Source organism: Anabrus simplex, chromosome 2 (assembly GCF_040414725.1).
Source record: "Anabrus simplex isolate iqAnaSimp1 chromosome 2, ASM4041472v1, whole genome shotgun sequence".
Classification (NCBI taxonomy): Eukaryota; Metazoa; Arthropoda; class Insecta; order Orthoptera; family Tettigoniidae; genus Anabrus; species Anabrus simplex.
This window is the reverse complement of record NC_090266.1, coordinates 256,195,682-256,221,639: the sequence shown is the minus strand read 5'-3', so window position 1 is coordinate 256,221,639 and position 25,958 is coordinate 256,195,682. Positions and strand designations below refer to the sequence as shown.

Here is a 25,958-nt window from a genome sequence, read left to right as displayed (position 1 = left end):
AGAGAGAGAGAGAGAGATGATTTTCAGCTTTCAAATAGTATAATGAAATAAACAATCCATGGCGCAACAGCCCTGAAGGGTCATGACCCATGCAACTATTGCTCAGCCCGAAGGTCTGCAGCTTACAAGGTGTCATGTGGTCAGCACGACAAATCCTCTTGGCTGATTTTCTTTGCTTTCTAGACCAGCGCCACTACCTCCCTTCAGACAGCTCCTCAAATGTAATCAGATAGGCTTAGCAGACATTGAAACAGCCCACAGATCCAGGTAAAAATCCCCGACCTGGCCAGGAACCTAACCCAGGGCCTCTGGATAAATGGCTGGATAAAAGGCAAGCACACTACCCCTACACCGCGACACCAGCAAGCGTTATACTACATACCATGCCGCCTAAAGATAGCAGAAAGAAAAAGATAATATCACATTTTCAATACTATATTTTACGTGAAAATTTCTACACTTCTGTTAAATCATCGCGTTTATGAACTTTTGGTACCGGTTTCGACAAAGCTATATGTCATCATCAGCCCAGGACAAATTATAGAAAGACAAAATATATTGATCATGACTCTTATAGTAATATCACAATAGTAATTTAGGAAATATACGTGTTAAAACTAAAATAATATTTACATATATAAGCTGATAGTCAATAATATAATAGTGGTCATTTTATAAGGTGTACACCTTAGTATTTATAATTAAAAAGAATGACCTGTTAAAAGAAAATTCAGTTTTTATACTATACTAGCAAGATACCCGTGCTTCGCTACGGTATTATACTGAAATTTATAATTGAATGCTTAACGTTTTATATATAATCCTCCGAAATTCGCGATTTAACTCGTTTTCTGAGAGATTACGGCGAAGTTCCTCACATTTTTCAATCTTTCTTTGCAGCAATCGATTTCATACTTCCCGGGGTAGGACTAGGTATTCCACGTGGTCCGTTGGGTCCCTAAATCTTTGCCATCTTTTCCTATAAGCATTTTTAGAATGGATCAAATCCTGAAGGAGATCCGGCGTGGTGTCGTCCTGGGTGCCTTGGCGGTACTGAACCCGCGGCTGGACTGTATTCGTTGTCATTACCAGGCCAGGACCCGTTTCCAGCGCGGTCTGCACAATTTGACGACGGTCCAAAGCATTATTATTATTATTATTATTATTATTATTATTATTATTATTAGATTTTCTGGACCCCACAGCAAGATGCAAGACCGCTACTTGGCGGTAAATTGCATCTGCTGCCATTGTCATTGTTGACAATGTGACCAGCACCATTGTCGCGCGTAGGCAATTGTGCGGGATTTCTGGCTATAAGAATGACACACTTCCGTGCATTATTGACCTTATTATAGAGGTAAACAATTTGACGGTCAATCTCATTCCTATCGTTTATTTCAAATGTGCTAAAATTTTTATTTATATGCCAGGAGAATCTACTGTAATCTAAGAACGTTCTCCGAAGGAAAAGATGGCTGTTGAAATCGAACCCAGGAAAGATTAAAAATGATCGGTTTATGATCAGAATAAGTAAATCGAAAATCTACAGCCTGTTTCCAGTCATTCGACAGGGTCAGGTATTGAATGAATAAAGCCCCATCCTGCGGCGACAGTTGGAATTGTGCTGGCTGCCGAAGCACTCCTCTGGGACGATGAGCGATGAATGACAAATGAAATTAAATATTGGACAGTATTGCTGGAATGAATGACAGGGTAAACAGGAGTATCTGGAGAAAAACCTGTCCTGCCTCCGATTTGTCCAGCACGAATGTCACATGGAGTGACCGGGATTTGAACCACGGAACCCAGCTGTGAGAGGCCGGTGCGCTGCCGCCTGAGCAATGGAGGCTCCTTAAAAGTACATTATGAACAGTAAAATCAATTGGTCTCACCTCCTTTTACACCCCACCGCCGTTAAGTTTATTTACCCGCCCCCCCAAAGAAAAATTAGAAGAAGGCGTGTTTCTTTATGTTTAAAGGAGATTCCAAACACAAATGTTCACGTCTATTACCTTCAGTTTTGAGATATAAGTATCCCCATAAAAATAATTCACTTTTTCACTTCCTTTCACCCCCCCCCCCCCCAAGTGAATTTTCCGGCAAAAAATTACTTGTTTCTTTAATAGTAAAGGATCTTCTAAATACCAATTATCACGACTATAACTATTTCAGTTTTTTATTTATGTGTCCTCGTGAAAGGAATTCAACTCCTTTTCTCTCCCGCCCCGCAAGATGGTTTCCCCCCTAAAAGCGTTTTTCTTCGTTTTTAAAGGAAATCCAAATACCAATTTTCACGTCTGTAACAACTTCATATTTATTAGATGTATGTATTCTCATACAATTAAGTCAATTAATTTTTCAATTATTTCACCCCCCTCCCCCCCTTCATTGGATTTTCCGAAAATACGCGTTTCTTTACTCTTAAAGCAGATTCCAAATATCAAATTACACGTCTGTAACATCTTCATTTTTGCGATATCAGTAGCCAAATTAAAAGAAATCAACACCATTTTCAGTCACTTTTACCACCCCTCACCCAAGTGGTATTTCTGAAAATTAAAAATACATGTTTCTTTATTTTTAATAGAGATAAAAAATACCATTTTCACTTCTGTAAAATGTTAAGTTTTTTGATATATATTGCAGAAATTCTCATTTTAAAATTTCACCCCTTTTTATTTCACCTTAAGGGGAGTTTCCATAAACAAATCGCCTACCTTTCTATACATTTACAGGAAATTACTAATACCCAATTTTTACATCTGTTACATTTTACCTTTCTCAGATATTCTGTAGATATAGTCTTTCGAAAAATTCACCCCAATTTGTCACTCCTATTTAACCGCCAATAATTGGATTTTCCAAAAACAAAAAATACGTGTTTCTCTATTTTTAAAGGAGATCCCATATACAAATTTTCTGTTCTGTAATATCTTCAGTTTCTGAGATATATGTATCATCATTAAAAGCATTCAACCCTTTTACACCCTCCTATTGATATTTTGAGCAAACAAAAAAATACGTGTTCCTTTATTTTTAAAGGAGATTCTAAATACCAATTTTTACATCTATAAACTTTAAAAGTTTTGAGATATACATACTCTCATTTTAAAACTTCACCCCCTTTTCACCCCCCATTAATTGGATTTTCAGAAAACAAAAAAATACGTGTTTCTTTATTTTTAAAGGAAATCCCAAACACCAATTTTCAGATCTGTAATAACTTCAGTTTCTGAGATATAAGTATCCTCATTAAAGTCATTCAACCCATTTTTCATCCCTTTTCACCCCTCCTATTGGGTATTTCCAAAAACAAAAAAATATGTGTTTCTTTATTCTTAATGAAGATTCTAAATACCAATTTTTACATCTATGAACTTTGAAAGTTTTGAGATATAGATGCACTCATTTTAAAAATTCATCACCCTTTTTACCCTCCCATTAATTGGATATTCCAAAAACAAAAAATATGTGTTTCTTTATTTTTAAAAGAGATCAAAAGTATCAATTTTCAGGTCTGTAATATCTTCAGTTTCTGAGATATAAGTACCGGTATCCTGATTAAAGGCATTCAACCCCTTTTTCACCGTTTTTTACCCCTCCTATTGGGATTTTCTGAAAACAAAAAAAATGCGTGTTTCCTTATTTTTAAAGAAGATTCTAAATACCAATTTTTACGTCTGTAAACTTTTAAAGTTTTGAGATATAGATACACTCATTTTAAACTTTCAACCCCCTTTTCACCCCCTTAGCAAAGGAATATCCAAAAATCCTCTCTTAACGAGCACCTACATCTTAATATGAATCTATGCCCAATATTTCATTTCTTTATGTCCAGTAGTTTTGGCTCGGCGATGATGAATCAGTCAGTCAGTCAGTCAGTCAGTCAGTCAGTCAGTCAGGACAAGTTATTTTATATATAGATATTTGTAGTTTGCCTGCTGCCATTTCATGATGGATACAGTACTTTTGTATCCATCTCTTGGCACAGGCCAGAGTAAAGTGTAGCTTCCACCGAAGTCCCAGTCTCATCCATGGCTGTGACAATATGGAAGCTGCTGGGGTATGGGTGGTGCTAAGTAATGACATTCAGAGCACGACTAGTGCATCTGATGTTATGAAAAGTGTTGCTCATAAGGTCAGTCGTGCTGCAATAGCACTTTCTGACCCAGCGTGGAAAGCAATGGCAAACTACCCCACTCCTCGCCTTGCCTAGTACGCCTCATTTTGGTGCTGCTATTGGTTTTTGCGGTTTCCTTATAACCGTGTAACCTTTGGTGGTGCTATTTGAGGATCCAACCAGCCTCTGGGCTGTTGACCTAACAGACACAGACATATTTGTAGTAAAATATAATTATCAGCGTTTGATCTATCGTATTTTTATCTATTGAACAGTCTGGTTCATTTTTAAGGAGGCTTTATAGCCATGTAGATGTATCGGGGAGGAACTGACAGACTGAATGTCGAGGTCCGTCCCTCTACAGTGGTATTAAAACTTATTTCGAGATCCGTCCCTCAACATTCAGTCTGTCAGTTCCTCCCCGATACATCTGCTATCAACTTGGCACCTGAGGTTCCGTCTTGGTTCAGGACCTTTCTAGATCAACCTCTGTACTTACAACTTGCTTTATAAGATCCTTCTTTCAAGCACCATTTCAACGAGAACCTCGGTTATTTTATTGTGTTCAACCCACTTCTTAATACAATATAAACAAACATATAAGGGACAAGCCAATACAAACAACTTTCCAATGAACACCTTGCTTGTTAATATCAACCTGCAGTGATATGTAAACTTAATTCATCTATTTTGGTTACATTGGATATTGTACTAAAATTCTTCATCTGTTAAGTCCAAGTTGAAGCCCTATTAGAATATTCTTTACATTCTATTGTGTATATACTCATGTGGCACAACTTATGACTAAGTGTGTGTTTACTTCTTTTAACATGTCAAACATGGCTATAAAGCCTCCTTAAAAATGAACCAGACCGTTCAACAGATAAAAATACGATAGATCAAATGTTGATAATTATATTTTACTACAAACATATAGTATAAAAACTGAATTTTCTTTTAACAGGTCATTCTTTTTAATTATAAATACTAAGGTGTACACCTTATAAAAACCTACCACTATTATATTAATGACTATCAGCTTATATATGTAAATATTATTTTAGTTTTAACACGTATATTTCCTAAATTACTATTGTGATATTACTATAAGAGTCATGATCAATGTATTTTATTTTCTTTGTATAATTTGTCCTAGGTTGATGATGGCATATAGCTTTGTCGAAACTGGTACCAAAAGTTCATAAACGTGATGATTTAACAGAAATGTAGAAATTTTCACGTAATATATAGTATTGAAAAGGTGATATTATCCTTTTCTTTCTTTATTGTGAATCTTAATTCAATATGGAACCCAAAGAATGAAATTCTTAACGTTAAATAAAGATAGAAGGCTTGAACTAGCTGCAGAAAGCTACCATGGAGTAGACACCTACCAGGCATCTATGTACCGTTACAGTGCGCTCAACCGCCTGACAGGCGGCTATGTGTGCTAATGAGTTAATGCATTAGAAATTTGAATATCAATAGAACATAAGTGGGGCAAGTGACAGACAATATGTGGATCAAAATTACTATGCAAAGTAAGTGATATTTAATGAACTTGACTAAATAATTGAGCTTACCGGGTTCCGTTGGAAACAGAAGTTGCAGACCCACAATTTGGCTCTGTAGTCCACCTGACACAGAGGATTTAAGATGGCACGGCAAGTATTTCTTGTGCAGAGGACAGGATCATACTGAATAGGAGGAAGGTCTAGAACAAGCGTACATAAAATTAAATGAGCATACTCAGTTGTATTATGGGGACAAAAAAAACATTTTCAATTGCTTTAGTTACAATTTTTTTTATGAAGGTTCAAATCATTTTTATATAACCTGATGCACAGTACAAGGGAGAAAAGCAAGGACTTAAGCTGATACAAAAACGACTTTGGTAATAAGAGAAAGGTCACAAACTAAAGGATAATAGCAGTGCTCAGGAAGATAAAATCAGAACAGGCTGCCGAATTTAAACAATGAAGTGGATCATATTAATGTATCTTACAAAAGTAAAACCATAACAAATTGTTGGATACAAGAACAGCATAACAAACTTTATCCTGTTCTTGTGTAAGATACTTCAATTTAATACAAATAAAATATATTGCATAAACCACTACAGTTCACGTTAGCTGACACTGAAGCAGCAACAAAATAATTGAAGAAAATTATAGGACACAAAAAAAAAAATTGCTCAATGTGCTATTAGAAAAAACAGTGTAATCTGCCTGTAGCATAACTGCACGAGATCATAAAAATTTTCCGTTGTGGATGGGTTTCCATTTAGAAGAGGTTCTAGATACAGAATTTAAATAAATGTGTAATTTACATAAACCATAAATGTGTGATGCAAGATAGAGGAGAAATTATGTTTAAAACTGCCTAACATCTAGGTCATCAGCCCAGATACAGGTCATAAAACCATTAAAGTTCATTTATTTCACTAACACGAACAGTTATTTATTTACGTACATATCACACTCCACCACAGTGTAACATTACTTTCACTATTGATACAAAATGAAAGGTATAGTACGATGTTTCACTTTTTCCAGTATTGGCCTAATGTGCTCTGCACATTAGTTGTCTTGGAGGTCCAGCTCTCTGCTACCATTCTTGCTAGAAGTAACTCAATCATTCCTGGTCAGGAAGAAATCTCACCAATTTCTCAAGTGTTGTAAGGCCTCAAAAGAATACTTAATGTTCGATTCCAAGTGGTGGTCTTGTGAAGCTTCTTCATCTGACTCTTACCCCTGTATTTCTTCCTCCTTTTCTTGATAACCAGCAATAAAGTGATCAGTGTTTTCAGGGTTAGCTTCAACTTAAACAATATCCACATCCATGGTAGCATAGACCTCGACTTGTGTGCTACTGAAGTTAGCTAGGTCAATTGTTTCCTGAAGATTCTCAGGGTCGTCGGCAGTGGCTTATTCTTCTGCACCATTCGTACACATTCAATTTATTTTCATCAAGCAAGATCATACCATGCCTGATGCAACTTGTTTCAACTACTTCTGCAATCCAAGTAATGTCATCAAGCAGAGAAATAGACCATGCTTGACAGCTGGCAGAAGTTACAGATTTCACATGGGCACAGAGAGATCCTAGAACATTTTTGTGATACTTTATCTTCTCAGAATTTATGACTCCCTGGTACACTGGTTGCACAACACTTGTTGAGTTGGGTGGAAACCCCACTAACTTTACAGTGGATAGCTCAAGATGTGGATGACATAATGCTTTGTCAAGAAACAATAGGACACATCGGTCTTGTGTCTTCATTCTCTCATGATGCTTGTTGTTTTAAGGGGCCTAACATCGAAGGTCATCGGCCCCATTCTCTCATTAAAGCATCTCAGCCATTCCTTCATTATTGCAGCCATCACCCATACCTTCTTGTTCGATTTCCACAAAACAGGAAGTTCATTACTGGTAATGTTTCTAAAATATCTTGGCTTTACTCATTTCGTATATAACGGGGTTTTTCTATCTCCCAAGCCATAAATCCAAACAATAAAATTGTCAGCATTTTTTTTTTCAAGTTTCCCACCACAACAACTTTTGCCTTTAAGCACACAGTTTTATGTGGTAGTGTTGGAAAGAATAACCCCTCTCATCACACCTGGCTGTGTCCTTTGGCTCATAGCCCTCTGTAACTATAGTTTGACAGCCCATTCAATATTCTGCACTAACACCTCAAGCTGCACTGCACACAGTCTTTAAAACAATAGTGTCTCTTTTGGAAACTTCCAGCCATCTATCAGATGAAGTAATCTTTCCAAAATTTTTCAGAGACTTTGTTCACTTTCTGTTGAAGCTTAGGGCCTGAAAATCCAAACTTCTTCGATGTCATGCAAACAAACCAGCCCCACACATTTTTGTTTATCTCTTCATTAACTTTCTGTTCACGGAACTATACCACTTAAATCACTCTCTTTGACCTCGCTTCTTACCTTTAAATTTTTGTAAACTTGCAATTTTCCTACTTCAAAATTTTCAACAATTTGTTTCACCGATAACTTGCCATTTTCACGCACATTGATACCTTGCATATTAGCATACTAGCGGTTCAGATCAGAAATCATCTCAAGGCAGTACGAAACAGCTATGTGCATGAGATGATTGTAAGACGAAGAGCTCTGGGAGCCAATTTGAAGTCAAGGCGACCTGCCACTGGCATGCAGCTAATTCCCCAGCATTGAACAATGTTATTAGAATTTGTGCGTCAAATTTGTGCTGGTCTGTGGACATATGAGTGGACAGTGCTCTTCATGAGACACGATTTTGTCTCTGGTCATCGCATGGTAGAGAAAGATTTTGGAGGAGGACTGAGCGGCGATATTCACCATGTAATATCTCCTAGAGCAAGGATGGTGAATCTATGACACGCGAACGTGACTTCTGCAGCAGGCCGCACAACATACTAACTTTTTTTTTGCTGTTTTGCTTTACATTGCACCGACACAGATAGGCTTTATGGCATCGATGGGACAGGAAAGGCCTAGGAATGGGAAGGAAGCGGCCGTGGCCTTAAGGTACAGCCACAACATTTACCTGGTGTGAAGATGGGAAACCATGGAAAACCATCTTCAGGGCTGCCGACAGTGAGGTTCGAACCCACTATCTCCTGGATGCAAGCTCAAGTTGAGCGACCCTAATCGCATGGCCAACTCAGCTGGTCTAACATATTTTAATGTTTTTAACATGTATAAATAGGTCAAAAATCTAACGACATAGCATATTTTAATATTGTCCGTTAATAAAGCAATATGCCACAATTAATTCTGTGGTCATATTTTTTGCAAATTTTATTAGGTTAAAGCAAAAATATGCCTTAATCTTAAAATTGACCTGTTTTTGAAAAGCAGTTTTCAGTTGTGTTTGCAAAATAAAATCATGAAACTTTCATCCAAATGGATTTTTATGTGATGCAATACCTAAATGAAGTAAAATGAGGGGGTTTTAAAGGAATAGAACCGGCGGTACACTAGACAGTAAAAAGTAATAAACAAGACCTTAATTAACATGCTAGTCGGAAAAGGTTTGCCATCCCTGTCCTAGAGGATGGGGCTTGGAGGTGACTCCATCGTGATTTGGGGAGGTATGAGCTTTGAGAAGCAAACAGTGCTTATCATTGATGAAGGTGCTTTGAATACACACAGATACATCAACAAGGGGTTAAGAAAAGCATACAATCCCCTTGCTCAGTTTTCCAGCAAAAAATTTCTGATGCACTCCACCACCAGCCCCAAAGTTGCTAGTTTTGTACCAGAATTCCCTTGTGATCTCAGGATACAAACACTAAACAGGCCAACACGTATCCCAGACCTCAATACCATTGAGCAACTATGAGATATGCTATGGCAAAATGTCTGACATCACAATTTTGACACCCTTAATGAAATGAGACCAACACTCTTGGAGGAATGGAAGCTCATCACGCAGGAAATAATCCAGGACCTTGCGGCTCAAGTGCCGCAGAGTCTGGAGCCACTCAGTCAGAGGAGTAAACATGCAAGAGCAGTGCGACGAAAGTGGTCAGCAACAGCGAAAGAATGTTCAGATTCAAGATCCTGAATTACCGGTAAGTGACTTGACTTATTTCCTGTATCTCCTAAGTGGAGCATAGGGCATCAACGAACTTCCACCACCGGACTCTGTTCTGCGCCATCGTCCTGATCTCTGTCCAGGTCTTTCCTCCTTTCTCCATCCCTTCTGCTATTACACTCCTCCTCCATGTGTTTCTTGGTCTGCCTCTTCTCCTGCTACCTTGTGGGTTCCATTCCAGGGCTTGTCTTGCTATGTTGTCTATCTCGCCGTAATGTATGCCCGATCCACTTCCATTTCCTACGACGCATCTCAATATCAATGGGTGTTTGATGGGTTTTTTTCCATAGTTCTTCATTGGAGATTACTTGTGGCCACCATATCCTCAGGATATTCCTCAAACTTCTGTTCACAAATGTTTGAAGTCTGCTAATCAGTTGTTTGTTAGTCTTCCATGTTTCACACCCATAGAGCAGTACTGACTTGACATTTGTATTGAAGATGCGTAGTTTGGTATAGGTGTTAAGTTCCTTAGATTTCCAGATTGGTCTCAGCATTGCAAATGCTCCTTTAGCCTTATTTATTCTATTTCCTATATCCTCTATAGTTCCTCCCTCAGGGGTGCCTATACTTCCCAGGTAGCAAAACTGGTTGACTTGTTCGATCTCTTGGTTTCCTAAAAATAATAGTGCCTTGTTTCGGTTATTATAACGCATCTCCTTGGTTTTCTTTCCATTTATCTTCAATCCCACCTCTGATGCTTCAGTTTTTAAATCATTCAGCTTTGTTTCCATATCCTTAAAACTGTTGGCTAACAAACACAAGTCATCCGCAAAGTCCAAGTCCTCCAACCTGTCTGTCAGTCCCCATTGAATTCCTCTTCGGTGATTCATTGCCTTCTTCATCATAAGATCCAGCACCATCAGAATTAATATTGGTACCGGTAAGTATATGTTCCTTATTTGTCATCATCATCTTTATCATCATTTCCCTCATCCAGCTCCCACTGGGTTGGGATATTTATGGCACATTTTCATCTTCCTCTGCCCAGCCACCATTGTTCCTCTTTCACCTTGTTGGCTCGGTGAGATGCATAGGACCCAGTAAATTTAAATGCTTAGAAGTCCATTGAGAATTACCTGACCCACTTAAGAGTAGTTCTTCACTCTGGTGGAATATATGATTTTTAATAAAGGGTACAGATCTCTGCACATGGTTATGAGGGTATTTAGGGGTTGTAGTAAGGATGTAAAGCAGAGGGCATATAAGTCTCTGGTAGGACCCCAACTAGAGTACGGTTCCAGTGTATGGGACCCTCACCAGGATTACTTGATTCAAGAACTGGAAAAAATCCAAAGAAAAGCAGCTCAATTTGTTCTGGTGATTTCCGACAAAAGATGTTGCAAGGTTTGGGCTGGGAAGACTTGGGAGAAAGGAGACGAGCTGCTCGATTAAGTGGTATGTATATCACAAATATGAAAATAGTTACTTGTAACTAAGTGGTATGTTCCGAGCTGTCAGTGGAGAGATGGCGTGGGAGGACATCAGTAGACGAATAAGTTTGAGTGGTGTCTTTAAAAGTAGGAAAGATCACAATATGAAGATAAAGTTGGAATTCAAGAGGACAAATTGGGGCAAATATTCATCTATAGGAAGGGGAGTTAGGGATTGGAATAACTTACTAAGGGATATGTTCAATAATTTTCCAATTTCTTTGCGATCATTTAAGAAAAGGCTAGGAAAACAACAGATAGGGAATCTGCTACCTGGACGACTGCCCTAAATGCAGATCAGTAGTGAATGATTTTAGAATTATTGAGAACTGCTATGAGCATGATCAGTCTAACATCGTACACATCTATGGACCTGTGACGACAACAGTTTAAGTGTAGTCTGCGCGGTAATGGCGGACAGCTTGATGTGTTTTGGTCCAATGTCTGTCTGAATTTACTCATATGGTGCGGCAAGATGACGAACGTAGGTCTACTGTGTATATTATGGAAGTGTGATTAATTCTGAACATTGTGGTGTGTAATTTATGGATTTTACCACAAAATGTAAACTGTAATGTGCGTTTCAATTAGTAGTACGTATTTTACCCAATGAACTGTAGGTGTGATGAGGTCGGTGTTTACCAGACTACATCGTGCGCGTTACTTGGGTGTTTTTCTTTATTACTACTTTGTGTCATTTCTAAATGCATATTAATGTTGGAAAATGTCTATATGTACTTATAAAAATACAGTACTTTGTTGTACTTCTAAACAGATTTTGCAAAGCTAATACTACGAAGGGCGTACTATACTGTTGTACACTTGATTTTTCCCTACTCAAATGAAGTACATTGCACATCAGCTATTACATCAATCTTCTCAACATAATCTCCTTGTAACTGCATGCACTTCTGCCATCGATGTGTCAGTCTCTCCAGACCTTCCTGAAACCATTCCTTCGCAGCGCTGCGTACCCATGCCTTGACAACTGTGTCCAGTTCTGCACAATCCACAAAACAGCAACCACGCAGAGGTTTCTTCATTTTCCGAACAGGTAAGTAAGTAAGTAAGTAAGTAAGTAATTCGTCTTTATTCATGGCGAAGTTAGGGCTCAAGGTCCTCTCTTACACTTAACCACAATATTTAAAATAATTAACATACATACAGTATAATATTTAAATACAACAAATCTTTTTAATATAGTACTAATAGAAAATATGGAGATTGTAATTAAAAAACTATTATAGAATGTACAACACGACAATCTAAATGTACATGATAATAAATATAAAACTAACACTAGTGATAATAAGAGACGGAAACATAGTAAAAACCTATAACTAGCAAATATATTTCTAATTTTTATGAAAATATGCTCATTCACGCACTCATTCACACTACACACATTGAAAAGTCGGCTAGGAGTATTCAGAAAGTGATTTCGGCAATCCATCTTAAATCTCCTACGAGAACTCAAATCCCTAATGGTAGCAGGTAGGGTATTCCACAGCCTCGCGGCAGTGACTACAAAGGAGCGGTTGTAGGTCCTGGAGTGACAGAGATATTGTTAAACAGGAGCCAGATCGTGTATCGTGGTTATGATAGGAGGAGAGGTAATTAAATTTTGAAGAGATAATTCGGTGCACCTGCGTTACGACTCAATGCAGAAGGGACAACATGTGGAGTATGCGACGCTCATGAACACGAAGCCATGAGAACTGCCTGTAATAAGGTGAAATGTGAGAACCATATCGCAGCTTAAATATGATAATCTATTATCTTCATTTCCGTATTGATTGGTACTACAATATAGGGAAAATTGAGAAATCTCCACCTTATCAATACATTAATTTATTTATTTATTAGTGGTAAAATCATTCAATACCAGTTTCGATCCCTATGGGATCATCCTCAGTTGACACACGATGAAATACTTATAAAAACATCACATGTAAAGGATTGCATCTGGTAAGACTAGTTCAATTAAATTAAATATAAAAGTTGTTAGGTTGTTAGTGAGAAAGTATTTGTATGTGTGTGGCACGTGACCACACTATGTCTAAGCTAATATACATTGTAGAGATCTTACATTTGTTCTCAATCAGTGTTTAGGATGTTACATTCAGTATAATTGTTTCATATTGATTAAAACATTAAAAATTGCTTATAAAAGAATGTGTCTATCTTTGGTTTGAATAGCACTAAAAACACTGATTGAGAACAAATGTAAGATCTCTACAATGTATATTAGCTTAGACATAGTGTGGTCACGTGCCACACACATACAAATACTTTCTCACTAACAACCTAACAACTTTTAATTTAATTTAATTGAACTAGTCTTACCAGATGCAATCTTTTACATGTGATGTTTTTATAAGTATTTCATCGTGTGTCAACTCAGGATGATCCCATAGGGATCGAAACCGGTATTGAATGATTTTACCACTTTAGAGTAAATAAATTAATGTATTGATAAGGTGGAGACTTCTCAATTTTCCCTATATTGCTTAAATATGAATCGAATACAGGTGTTTAAACTCTGTTCAAGCATCTTGTTACTGTCATGAGATATGTCCGTAAGTACAGTGTCGCAGTAGTCTAGAATTGGTAAGATTAGGGATTCTACCAGTTGTATTTTAAGATGTTTTGGAAATATCGTAGAGTAGCGTTTGAGAGGAAAAAGGGATTTCTGCACTTTACGGCATGTATTTGTCACTTGTTCAGTCCAATTTAGTGTCTCAGTCATTATAACGTCTAAGTTTCTTACTGACGTACAATAGGGCACGACAATATTATTTAAAATAATTGGGGGTACATGTCTACTTTTTAACAAGTTAAGGTTTCTTTTGGTACCAAATATAATAACCTGAGTGTTGTTAGGATTTATTAACAAGCTGTTATTTTTCGCATAGTCATTCAGTCGTCGTAAGTCAAAATTTACTCTGTCAATGGCTACATCTATGTCTTGTGGATATGAGCGATAATAAATCTGAAGATCATCTGCATACATATGGTACTTGCTATATTTCAATGCGTCCCCTAAGTCGTTCACACTAACAACAAATAAAAGTGGGCCCAAAACCGACTCCTGCGGGACACCTATTGACCTGTTGTGCCATCCTGAGTACATTGTTCCAACTGATACTCGTTGCCGACGGTCAGTGAGGTAGGAGCTAAAAAATTTAAGAGATGTCATATTAAAGTTGAGACTATGGAGTTTCAGCAGTAGTAACCCAGGGCTGTGTCAAAGGCGCTGTTTAGGTATAGTAGTGTTGCTACAGTCACACATCGTTGGTCTATCGCTTGTCTGATGTCGTTCGTAACTCGCAGTAATGCTGTCGCGGTACTATGTCCTTTTTTAAAGCCAGATTGAAAAGGTTCAAGGAGGGAATTTTGGGTCAGGTATACAGTGATTTGTGCATTAATCAGACGTTCGAGTGCTTTTGCGAGGGGTGGCAGGATGGACAAAGGGTGGTAATCTGATGGAGAATCCAAGGTATTGTTTTTCGGGATAGGCCTTATTAGTGCGTCTTTCCAAACGTTAGGGAATACTGCAATGGTCAGGCAGTAGTTGAATATGTGAGTCAGTATTGGTAGTACAGCCCCGATGATGTTTTTAATTTTATCGAGATACCGTCATTACCTGTTGCATCAGAAGTGATAGAGTACAGCACACGTTTAACATCACTTGCGCTAACGGTGTGGAAAGAGAACTGGTCACGCTCGGAACGGCATACTAAGTTTGTGGGATTAGCCGGTAATGGAACTGGTCCGACTTTAGGCTGAGAAAAGTAATCATTTAAGGTATCTAGAGATATGGTGGGAATGTGCTCTTCTACGGCTTTGCCTATGTCCAAAGATCGTAACTTCTTCCAGGTTTGGTTTAAATTATTATTTCCCGCTAACTGTTGACAGTAGTGGCATTTACTGTTTCTAATTAGCTGTTTAACTTTGTTTCTAAGTATCCTGTATTGCTCACAGTCTTCTTTGTCACATGTTCGTCTGAATTGTCTGTACCAACGGTCACGGCTGGCCATAACAGATCTTATCTTGGTCGTCAGCCAGGGAGAAGGGGGGCGGGTAAATCTTACCTGCCTCTCCGGAGCATGTTTGTCATACAAGTTCAGCACTAATGAGTTGAATCTGTTGACCTTTGAGTCAATGTCATGAAAATTATGTATGTCATCCCACGGTAAGTTATATGCGTCACTGCGTAGGTCATCTAATTCAATGTGTTTTATGTCTCTTAAAATAACGTAGCGTGCTTTATACTTCGGTGATCGGATAGAGTAACATAAGTAGAATAAGTCGTGAGTTGAAATCCCAGGAGCTGGGATCTGTCCGTGCTTAATGACTTTCTGGGGTTGATTTGAAATCATAAGGTCAATTAAAGTGTGAGTCGAGTGGTCAGGGTAGTAGCGTTAAGTGGTAGGATTTCCATGTTCAGAGCATGGAATATGTGACAACTTATCCGATTCACTGGTTTGTTTTAATAAGTCAGTATTAAAATCCCCCATGACTACGACATCTTCGTAGACCGAGATAAGATCAGTTAAAGCTGCTTCAAATTCCTCCATTTGTCTAATATTAGGTGGCTTATATACAATTCCTATTAATATTTTCTTATTGCAGTCGAGTTCAACAAACATATACTCAGGTCGCAGGGGAAGGCTTGGGTCTGAGGTGCAGATAATCTTGCATTTTAAATCATTCCTGTAGTAAAAGGCTACTCCACCACCTCGTCTGTCAGTACGGTCATGTCGTAAGAGCGAGTATCCGTCGAGATTTACAGCACATGACGGCAAATCTCCACGTAACCAGCTTTCTGATAAGCCAATACAATGCACCTTATTATTTTCGAAAATTGCCTGTAGTTCTTCTAGGTGAGCTGCAATGGATAGTGAATTTAGGTGACATCACGAGAGAGCTCTCAGGTGATTCATCAGCTGTCGCCTCAGAATGGATCCTGTTGCCTCAGGGTATGGGAGGGGTGAGGGTTGAGTTAAGAGGGGAGGCAGGAATGCGGGTCATTGACACAAGGGATAGATTCGTCTATCAACATAACAGGAAAACTAATAGTAGGCACATGAAATAAGATGAGCTTACCTGAGAACAGCACTGAATACATCCACTGACTATTACATACACACACTCACTCACACACAAACGTAAACTACTGAAAACACACATAATAAAATTGAACAGTACACTCGTTCATCCTACACAGTTAAGGTATTTAGTTGCGCAATCATGCATATTTGAAACTTTGCGTTATCTTTCAAAACACATTCTCCTGTCCTGAGTCCAACAGTTTTTTGGTCCCCAAAAGTCCCTAGCACGATTTAATATACTTTTCCTCACACTTGTGAGGGACTCTGTGAGAAGAAGTCCACTCACCTTCAGTACACGCTTGGCTTGCCACACACGATCTCGATCGTGATAGCGCAGGAATTTAATTATAATCGCGCGATTTCCTTGCGCAACCACTTGTGCAGATGTCCAGCTTCGGCGCCACAGCCGGTGACAGCGGTCAACGTCACTCATTGAGAGCTCAATCAAAAATTCATTTTTTATTATATCCAAAGATTTATTATACACATCTTCAGACGGTTCTTCCGGGACACCGTGTAGCAGTAGGCAATTTCGGCGACTATATTGCTCTGCCTCATTTAATGCCTCATCCTGTTCCTGAATTTTGTCCTCAATCGCGCTTAGTTGTTTCTTCAGGTCACCAATTGCAGTTGTTAATTGCGACTTGAATGCCTGGAAATCGCCGTCCAGCGTTTGAAGCACAGTCGGAGGGTTGGCAGCACTTACAGCGGAGTCCAAGCGAACTTGAAAGTCCTTCATCACTTCTTCAAATTCACGTATTTTCCTAGCTGCTTCTTTCAGAGCTATGACGGGAGTGAAATCACTTAGTGCCAAGTTAGGAGATTATGGTGGGTGTGGCAGCACCGTGATCCCATTTGATCAATGGCAGTGGTGGTCTCTCGGCTAGTGTGGGGCCATCTCACTTAGTTTACAAAAGGAGTATATTTATTACCCCGCCTATTTCAATACAATTAATCGCTGTTTTCAATATCGAACAAAAATGAGAGTGATGGTTTGTAATACAGTAGAGTCTCGTTAATCCAAACTAATTGGGACCGGAGTCTGTTCGGATTATGAAATTTTCGGATTAACCAGAAAATATTTTCTAATAATAATGTTATTGTTTTTACGTCCTGCTAACTACTTTTACGGTTTCCGGAGACGCCTAGTTGCCGGAATTTTCTACAACAGGAGTTCTTTTACATGCCAGAAAAACTACAGACACAGGCTGACGTATGTGAGCACCTTCAAATACCACCGGACTGAGCCAGGATCGAACCTGCCAAGTTGGGGTCAGAAGGCCAGCGCCTCAACCGTCTGAGGAAAATGGTTTCTTCAGTACAGTACATACCGTAATTTGAAATGTCCATTTATTCGCAGTCACGTTAATAAAATACTGTATAAAATTACAGTAGGGTAGTTAAGAACACATAGAGGAGAGAACGACAATGAAAATGACATTAGCGAGAGGATGGAAGCTGACTGTCGTCAATTACAAACAGACCAAGAAATTGTAGCTATGGTGGAGAAAGAATCTGGAGTTGATGAGGAACAGAGTGACAACGAAGAAGACCACAATGAACAACTAGTGTCACATTTAAACATAAGAGTTTCATTTTTGGTCCGTATTGAACTGAGAATGGAAGATAGGAAAAACTAGAAAGGTTCCACCTTTTCAATACAAAAATGTTATAGGTTTATTTATAACATGTATTTGCACTTGGGACTAGTTTCGACGCTGTGTCACATTCAGATGCCGCGGCCGTCGTAGAACTTGCCGTATGCTACGCCAAGCAACACTCCGCTGCTACGCCCACCGATGTGATATTTATGAGACGCTGGTTTAACACTGCATCTTCGAGTAGGTTCCAATCACTACAGCAAAATAAACTAACAGACTTTGTAAAGATGAACGACCAGTGATTGATGGTTTATGATGTGTAATTATGTTTACATTAAGTTATTCTAGTAAAATATGGCCAACAAAATGCAAGTACATCTTCATTCTATAATATGTTCTTTCATTTCAATAAGGAGATTTTTTAAGAAAAGTGAATATTTCAGTTCGGATTAACCAGACTTTCGGATTAACGGGGTTCAGATAAACGGGACTCTAGTGTATAGTGTGAGGCCAGGTATTGTCATCTTGCAGAAGCATATCTTTAGTAGATTTTCCTGATCGCTTAGTTTGAATGGCACAACGTAAGCGCTTAAGGGTTGCCACATATGCTGCACTGTTAATCGTGGCCCCAAATTCCAGCCAGTCAACGAGTATGATGCCCTTTGTGTCCCAGAACACTGTCGCCATTCACTTGCCAACTGATGGCACTGTTCGACATTTCTTTGACGGTGAACGGCCTCTAATGCTTCCACTGGATCGATTGTTGTTTCGTTTGTGGCTCATGGTAATGGAGCCATGATTCATCACCAGTCACAAGCCTGGCCACGAAGTCAGCTGGATTGTGATCATGGCATTGCAAAAGTTATCTGCACACGTCCACACGCTTCTGCTTTTCGTCTGCAGATAAGAGTCTAGGCACCCATGTGGATGACACCTTCCCCAACTGTAAGTGGCCGTGCACGATCCGCTGCAGGGTGTATCGGCTAATTTCTGCGGCTGCCTCCATTTCTGTAAATGTGATGCATTTGTTTCATTTGATGGCCTGTTCGACCCGGGCAATGTTGGTTGTTGCTGACACTGTTCACATTCATTCTAGAACTGGTTCCCTTGTCCACCGGTAAGTGCCCTGTTTTCCAACTCCCCACCCAGTTGTAAACTGTTTTCCGTGATGGCACATATTCTCCACAGACTGCCACCAAGCACCGATTAATTTCTGCAGTGGTCACGCCTTCTTTCCATGGGAACCAAGTCATATAGTGCTGTCCCTGATTGTTGCTTTCCATGTTGTCTGCTCCTACGCTGAGTGTTATGAAATGGCTTTGACGAGTGCATTCGTTGGCCCCTGTGCGTGTGGTACTACCAAACGGTGGAACAAGACACTAATTACACGTCACCACCTTCAAAAGTGAAATGTGAACCATACCCTGACGTACAAAAAATAAAGTGTAAAACAATATAGTACGACCCTAGTATTTCAGTATTGTTAACGTGCGAGAATCTTTCATCATATTTATAACAGATATTCAGCAGATATGTACAAATTCATTAATATGCATTTTTACATGAAAATGAAAACCTACAACCTGTTTTCCAGTCACTGACCAGGTCAGGGATGTAATGAATGAAACATATATAGGCTGTTAGTACAATGGGGTCGCCACTCCCAAGGTGATTTATTAATGAGTGATAAATGCTATGAAATAATGGAGAATGTTGCTGGAATGAAAGATGACAGGGAAAACCGGAGTACCCGGATAAAAACCTGTCCCGCCTCCGCTTTGTCCAGCACAAATCTCACATAGAGTGACCGGGATATGAACCACGGTATCCAGCGGTGAGAGGCCGACGCGCTGCCGTCTGAGCCACGGAGGCTCCCATGCATTTTTACATATACATAAATACGCACTGTTACGACTGTTTCTGGAAAACAATGTAGGTGAACTGTGTTCCCTAAAATATTGTAATCGTATGTGTAATGTTTAATGCACCCGTAATTTTTTCATACCTCAAATACATACCTTTAATTCTACAGTTTTTGACTGAGAATGCTTTTTTTGCTATTTTGCTTTATGTCGCACCAACACAGATAGGTCTTATGGCGACGATGGATAGGAAAGACCTAGGAATGGGAAGGATGCGGCCGTGGCCTTAATTAAGGTACAGCCCCAACATTTGCCTGGTGTGAAATTGGGAAACCACGGAAAACCATCTTCAGGGCTGCTGACAGTGGGGTTCAAACCCACTATCTCCCGGATGCTAGCTCAGAGCTGCGTGCTCCTAACCGCACGGCCAACTTGCCCGGTGAGACTGAGAAAGGCATACATGAAATATTATATGGACTGCCTGAGAATGAAGGGGATTCAGAAGCTGAGGCTGATGAGGGTGATGCAGAAGAGCTAGAAGTGCTTGAAACATCTGCTACGTCTAGAGCTATAACACCTGGCCCTTCCATTTCTGGTTATGAACTTGCAGATGAAGAGAGAAATTTTGATTCCGTAAATCTCAAGCAGCTAAATCTTCCTATGGGAGATGCCGTTTCTGTTGGTGAATCAGTGGCCGCGAATGAAGCATTCTCAGACATTGTTGACACACACAATGAAGAAGGGGAATGGTGTGACAGTGTTGAATACTTTGCAAATGCGAACTGTTTACTAGTAGAGAGTGAAGCTAGAAGTAGTGCAGATTTTACTGTATTAGACAAAAAAATAGTGTATTTCTCTCAAAGTTCTTTTCAGATGAGGTCCTGAATACTACTGTGTACCAAACAAACATTTATGCGACCCAGGCACGTATACGTACATTACGAAAAACATGTGAACTGTCCGTTTCAGTTTCTAAGAATTGGAAACCCCTGACTTCCTGAGCTTTGTGCTTTCTTAGGCAATGTTATTGTAATAGGTATCCACCAGTTACCCCAGCTGAATCATTCTTGGTGTTCTGATCCAGTTCTAAGCATTCTGTCAGTGTCGAATGTTATGCCAAAAACTAGGTTCAAGAAAATGATTGAAAACCTTCACTACAATGACAATACATCTGCCATACCTACAGGGGAACCAAGTTATTACAAATTACACAAAATCAGGCCCCTGTTAAATCATCTGAAGAAAGCTCGTCTGGAAAACTAGCAGTCGACAAATCTATGGTACCATTCAAAGGCAGATCATGCCTCAAACAGTATATGCTGCTAAAACTGGTCAAACAGGGATGTACAGGCAATCAAATAAGTGGTGGCACAGGTTGTTTTACTTCCTATTTGATTTAGCAATTGTGTTTTCTTTTCAACTGTGGAAACTAAATCATAAGCAAGCTGATCAACTTGGTTTTCGCATTCGCCCAGATCGACAGTGCTGCAGAAGATCTAGAAGTGCTTGAAACATCTGCTACGTCTAGTGCCATAACACTTGGTCCTTCTATTTCTGGTTATGAACTTGCAGATGAAGAGAGAAATTTTGATTCCGTAAATCTCGAGCAGCTAAATCTTCCTATGGGAGATGCTGTTTCTGTGGGTGAATCAGTGGATGCGAATGAAGCATTCTCAGACATTGTTGACACACACAATGAAGAGGGGAAATGCAGAGGGCCTCAGCAGTTCCAAAGAAGTTAACTTGGAATAGTGGGAGTTCCAGATGAAGTTCAATTGCAGTCTGTAGGGAAACATGTGCCACAGAAAATCAGATTAAAACAACGATACTGACAATGCAGCACCAAGTTGCTTGAAAAGTGCACAAAGGTCATCTGCTCTTCTTGTCGTGTCCCATTGTGTGGTATCCTGTGTTTTGCACAGTTTCATGCAACCTGAAACTTAATTCTTGAATAACGTGACATGAAGTTATGGAAGTGTTGTGCATTTTATTTATGCACCTACATTATTGCTTTCCCATACTATGCAAATATGTTTTTGTTTTTTTACAATTAGCTTTACGTTGCACCGACACAGGTCTTATGGTGACGATGGGGCAGAAAACGCCTAGGAGTGGGAAGGAAGCGGCTGTGGCCTTAATTACGGTACAGCCCCAGCATTTGAATGGAGTGAAAATTGGAAACCACGGAAAACCATCTTTGGGGCTGGTGACAGTGGGGTTTGAACCCATTATCTACCGGATGCAAGCTCACAGCTGCGCGCCCCTAACCGCACGGCCAACTCGCCCGGTAAGTGTGTTTGTAGAATGACAAGCAAGCATAATAAGTCTGTCATTTTCATGCTCTTATTTTGCAAAATATTCTTTGTCTAAGCCATGTAAATAAATATGAAGACCCAAATAATGTAGTAATTAGCTTTGAGTAGCTGTTAATCGTTTCTGCCTACTGCAATATATAATTTCCCTTCTATCCTAGGTATGGTTCCGAGAGACCATTGGGAACAATAGGTCCCACTTCAAGTTTTGCAAAATCTGTACATGAAAGGAAAGAAAAAAGTGTAACTTTCCATTTTAGAACACCCTCCTGCACTACTACAGAAAGTGTTCTCAAATTTTCCTATTAGATTTATTTAGGTCATGAAAGGGTTAACTGTGTTCCTGTCGTAACCGACAGAGATAGGAGGTTGGTTGGTTGGTTGGTTGGGTTGTTCCCGAGCGGATGGAACGAGCTGGTTAGGAACTTCCAACTAGGTGAGAAGAAGAACAAGAAGAAAAAGAAGCTGCTTGTTGCACCCTTGAAAAATTTTGAACAGTCTTGAGAAGACTGAATCTATATACAATATGTACAGAGCAGCAATACTATAAAGTAATTGAGTCTTGAGTAGAAATCGTCTAAGTGAGTCTGATTGCTCCAAGTCTAAATCAATGAGGACTTTATTATTACTATTAACTGTGCAATCTCCTTGTTGACTGACAGATTCGTCTGGCACCTGCTCTGGCGAGTTCTTAAGAGAAGGCCCAAGTGTAGTGCTGCCTAGGCTTATATGGACCTCCAAGCCCCACCCAAATGTTCTCAAAGTCTATCGAAATGTTCTATGATTTCTGTACCATAGAACATTCTACATGGTTACAGGCTCCGTCAATCACAGGCCTGGAAAAATGTATTTTTCCTCTACAACTGGTCAGTTTCAGAGTCTGATCTATGTCCTGTGTACACTGAATTATCATCCTTGTGACTGACTTATTTCTCATGACTCTGAAAACTCAGCTTTTAACTATATTACCTTATTACATTATTACGAAGGTCGATCAAATACAAACAGGATCTTTGCTCCTGAACACCAACAGTTTAAAGGACTGGCCCCCCACTTCTGCTATGCTTAGGCGGGACCGTTAGGAGTGGGGAGAACAAGCTGTTAGATATTTCCTGATGTTTTGTCAGTAACGCTCACGATGTCTGTGCGGCAGGTACACCCCTCCAATGCGCAATGCACAATTATAAGATTTCTTGCCGTGAAGGAGTTACAGCGGCGAAAATTTGCCAGAGATTGACTGCACAGTTCGGTGATTGAACATTGTCAAGGACGCGTGTTTGCCAGGCATAAAAAGTTCAAGGAAGGACAAGAACATGTGGAAAATCAGCAACATTATTGTCGTCCTTGGACCAGCATTACGGACAAAATAATTTGTGCGGTTAAAGACATTATTGATGATGATTGACGGGCATGAGCGACACACAATCGATGCTGCTTACTACTGCAAGCTATTGAACAAGGCGAGGGTTGCATATTGCCGCAAAAGACGAGACGAACCGATTCGAAAGATCATCCTCCTCCACGACATTGTGCGGCCCCATACTGCAGCTCTAACTGTCTCCAAGCTACAGGAAATGCACTGGACTACACTTTATCATCCTCCTTACAGCCCGGACACATCGCCCTGTGATTTCCATTTGTTCGGACCGCTTAAAGAAGCACTAGGAGGGCAACGATTTGAAGATGATGAGAGTGTGGAAGACTTTGTGCGCAACTGGCTGGTCACACGATGACATAAAAAAGCTGTCCATACACTGGGACAAATGTATTTCCAAAGCAGGAAACTATGTGCAAAAATAAATTGTAATTACCTTATGTTTTCCAATAAAAGAATTTAAATAAAAAATAAAATCCTGTTTGTATGTGATCCCCCTTCGCATATGGAATAAATATAATTTCCTTAGTTTTTATACCTTATTACTAGAGGTGTTAGAGAGTGAGGTTTTTTTTTTAAGATTTGTTGATTTAAAAACTAAAATGTGGTGTTCTGTGTTTTGTTATTTTCTCAGAAAAATGTTCAATTTTGGAAAGCGATCAGGTTTGTACAATAAGTACATTTTAAGAAGTATAAAATGAATAACATACAACAACAACAAAAAAGATAGCAGCTAAACCACTAATGGTGCCTATGCAAGAATGGGAAAACACTTATAAGGGAGTAGCATTTTTATTTTACATTCACCTTCATGCAGCATCTTGAAACATATTTTAAACTAGCAGGATACCCATGCTTCGCTACAGTTTTAAAATGAAAGTTATTATTCAAGGTTTTACATTTTGGAGAGTCCACTGTCAGCCGAGCCTGTAAACTAAGCCTGCAGTTTGTACGTCGAACGGTTTTGGGGGAGTGATTATTTATTTTCTGATTAACATTCATTTGAACACGATATGGAGGATGGTGATTGGTGGTGGTGGTGATTTTTGTTTTAAAAGGAAGTACGAGGTAATCATCCTCCCACATGGAAGAATTTCAATTTTTTAAACCCTATCTTATTTAACATCTAGGATATAAAACCTCCCCTGCGAACCATGTGACCTTGCCGCGGTGGGGAGGCTTGCGTATCCCAATGAAGCAGATAGCCGAACCGCAGGTGCAACCGTACTGGATGTATCTCTGTTGAGAGACCAGACTAAGGAACGGTTCATCGAAAGTAGTGTTGGCTACTGAATGCATGATTCGAAGCAGTGTATCGAGTCATTCAAGTGTCCGAGTGAATCGATTCACAGGAACGGCGAGCTCACGGCACACGATTCAGCTTACTCCCAGCGGACAGTGCTGAGTGGCGCACTCACTGGACGTTGACTGGGAGCCGAGCTTCCGCTGCAGCGAGACAGTGAATCATGGAACATCGAAAAAATCGTGAACGAGCGCGGCTCAGTGAGACACAGGATATACACGGCTCCTTATCGACTCACTGGACACGTGGAGAGCCGAGCTTCCACTGCAGTGAGACAGTGAATCATGGCACATCGAAAGAATCGTGAACGAGCGCGGCTCAGTGAGACACATGATACACACGGCTCCTTATCGGCTCACTGGACACGCGGAGAGCCGAGCTTCCGCTGCAGCGAGACATACAGTGAGCCATGGCACATGGAAAGAATCGTGAACGAGCCGGCTCAGTGAGACACAGGATACACACGGCTCCTTATCGGCTCACTGCAGCGAGACATACAGTGAGCCATGCTACACTGAAAGAACCGTATGCTATAATGGACTCTCGAGCTCAGGTCATTTGAAAATAATACCCATTTGCATTCACTGTCCTCTTCTTACAGGGCGGTTTAATAATAGATGGATTTATTTGCAGTGTTAAAAAGGTAGTCACAACATAATTCTGAAGTAGCTAGTAAGTAGATAGGCTATTAGGTTATACTATTTATTAGTTTAATGAATCTTAGTATTATAACTTAGTTGATATTTGACAATTAAACTCGACTCTAGCCTGCCCTATGACTATGACCTGTTTTATATTGGGAAGAAAGGCTCAGTATTTTCTCAGTTCATATGTCACATCGTTGCACAAGACTTCAATCATATGTGGACAGACGCAATAACAGTATGTTGAATCAGAAAACCAGCGGGCTACTGTACATCTCGGGTAGCCTATACAAAATATGAAGATTTAAAAAAATTTGAATTTTGAGAAGGCCTTTGACTCTGTAAATAGAAGAGTTATGTGTGCAAACACTTGAAGAATATGGTATACCACAAAAGATTCTGAATATTATAAAGGATATGTACGAGCGTTATAAATGGCAGGTTCTGCATATGGAAGATCTTACCTCGGGAGTTCGACAGGGCAGTATTCTTTCTCCAACGCTTTTCCTACTTGTGTTGGATAGTGTGCTGAGGAGAGTGTATCAAGGTCAGAAAAGGGGGATCCAGTGGGGCTTACTACATAG

The 25,958-nt window shown here is 39.6% G+C and overlaps 1 protein-coding gene across 3 annotated transcripts in view; it reads right to left on the bottom strand.

The window, feature by feature from the left end:
* Sec23 (transport protein Sec23) overlaps positions 1–25,958 on the bottom strand; it is a 286,316-nt gene that overhangs the window by 222,624 nt on the left and 37,734 nt on the right. For all 3 annotated transcript variants that reach the window (XM_067140550.2, XM_067140551.2, XM_067140552.2), the window contains exon 3: positions 5,707–5,837. In XM_067140550.2, coding sequence (XP_066996651.2) covers positions 5,707–5,837 — 131 coding nt within the window. The remainder of the gene's footprint in view (positions 1–5,706; positions 5,838–25,958) is intronic.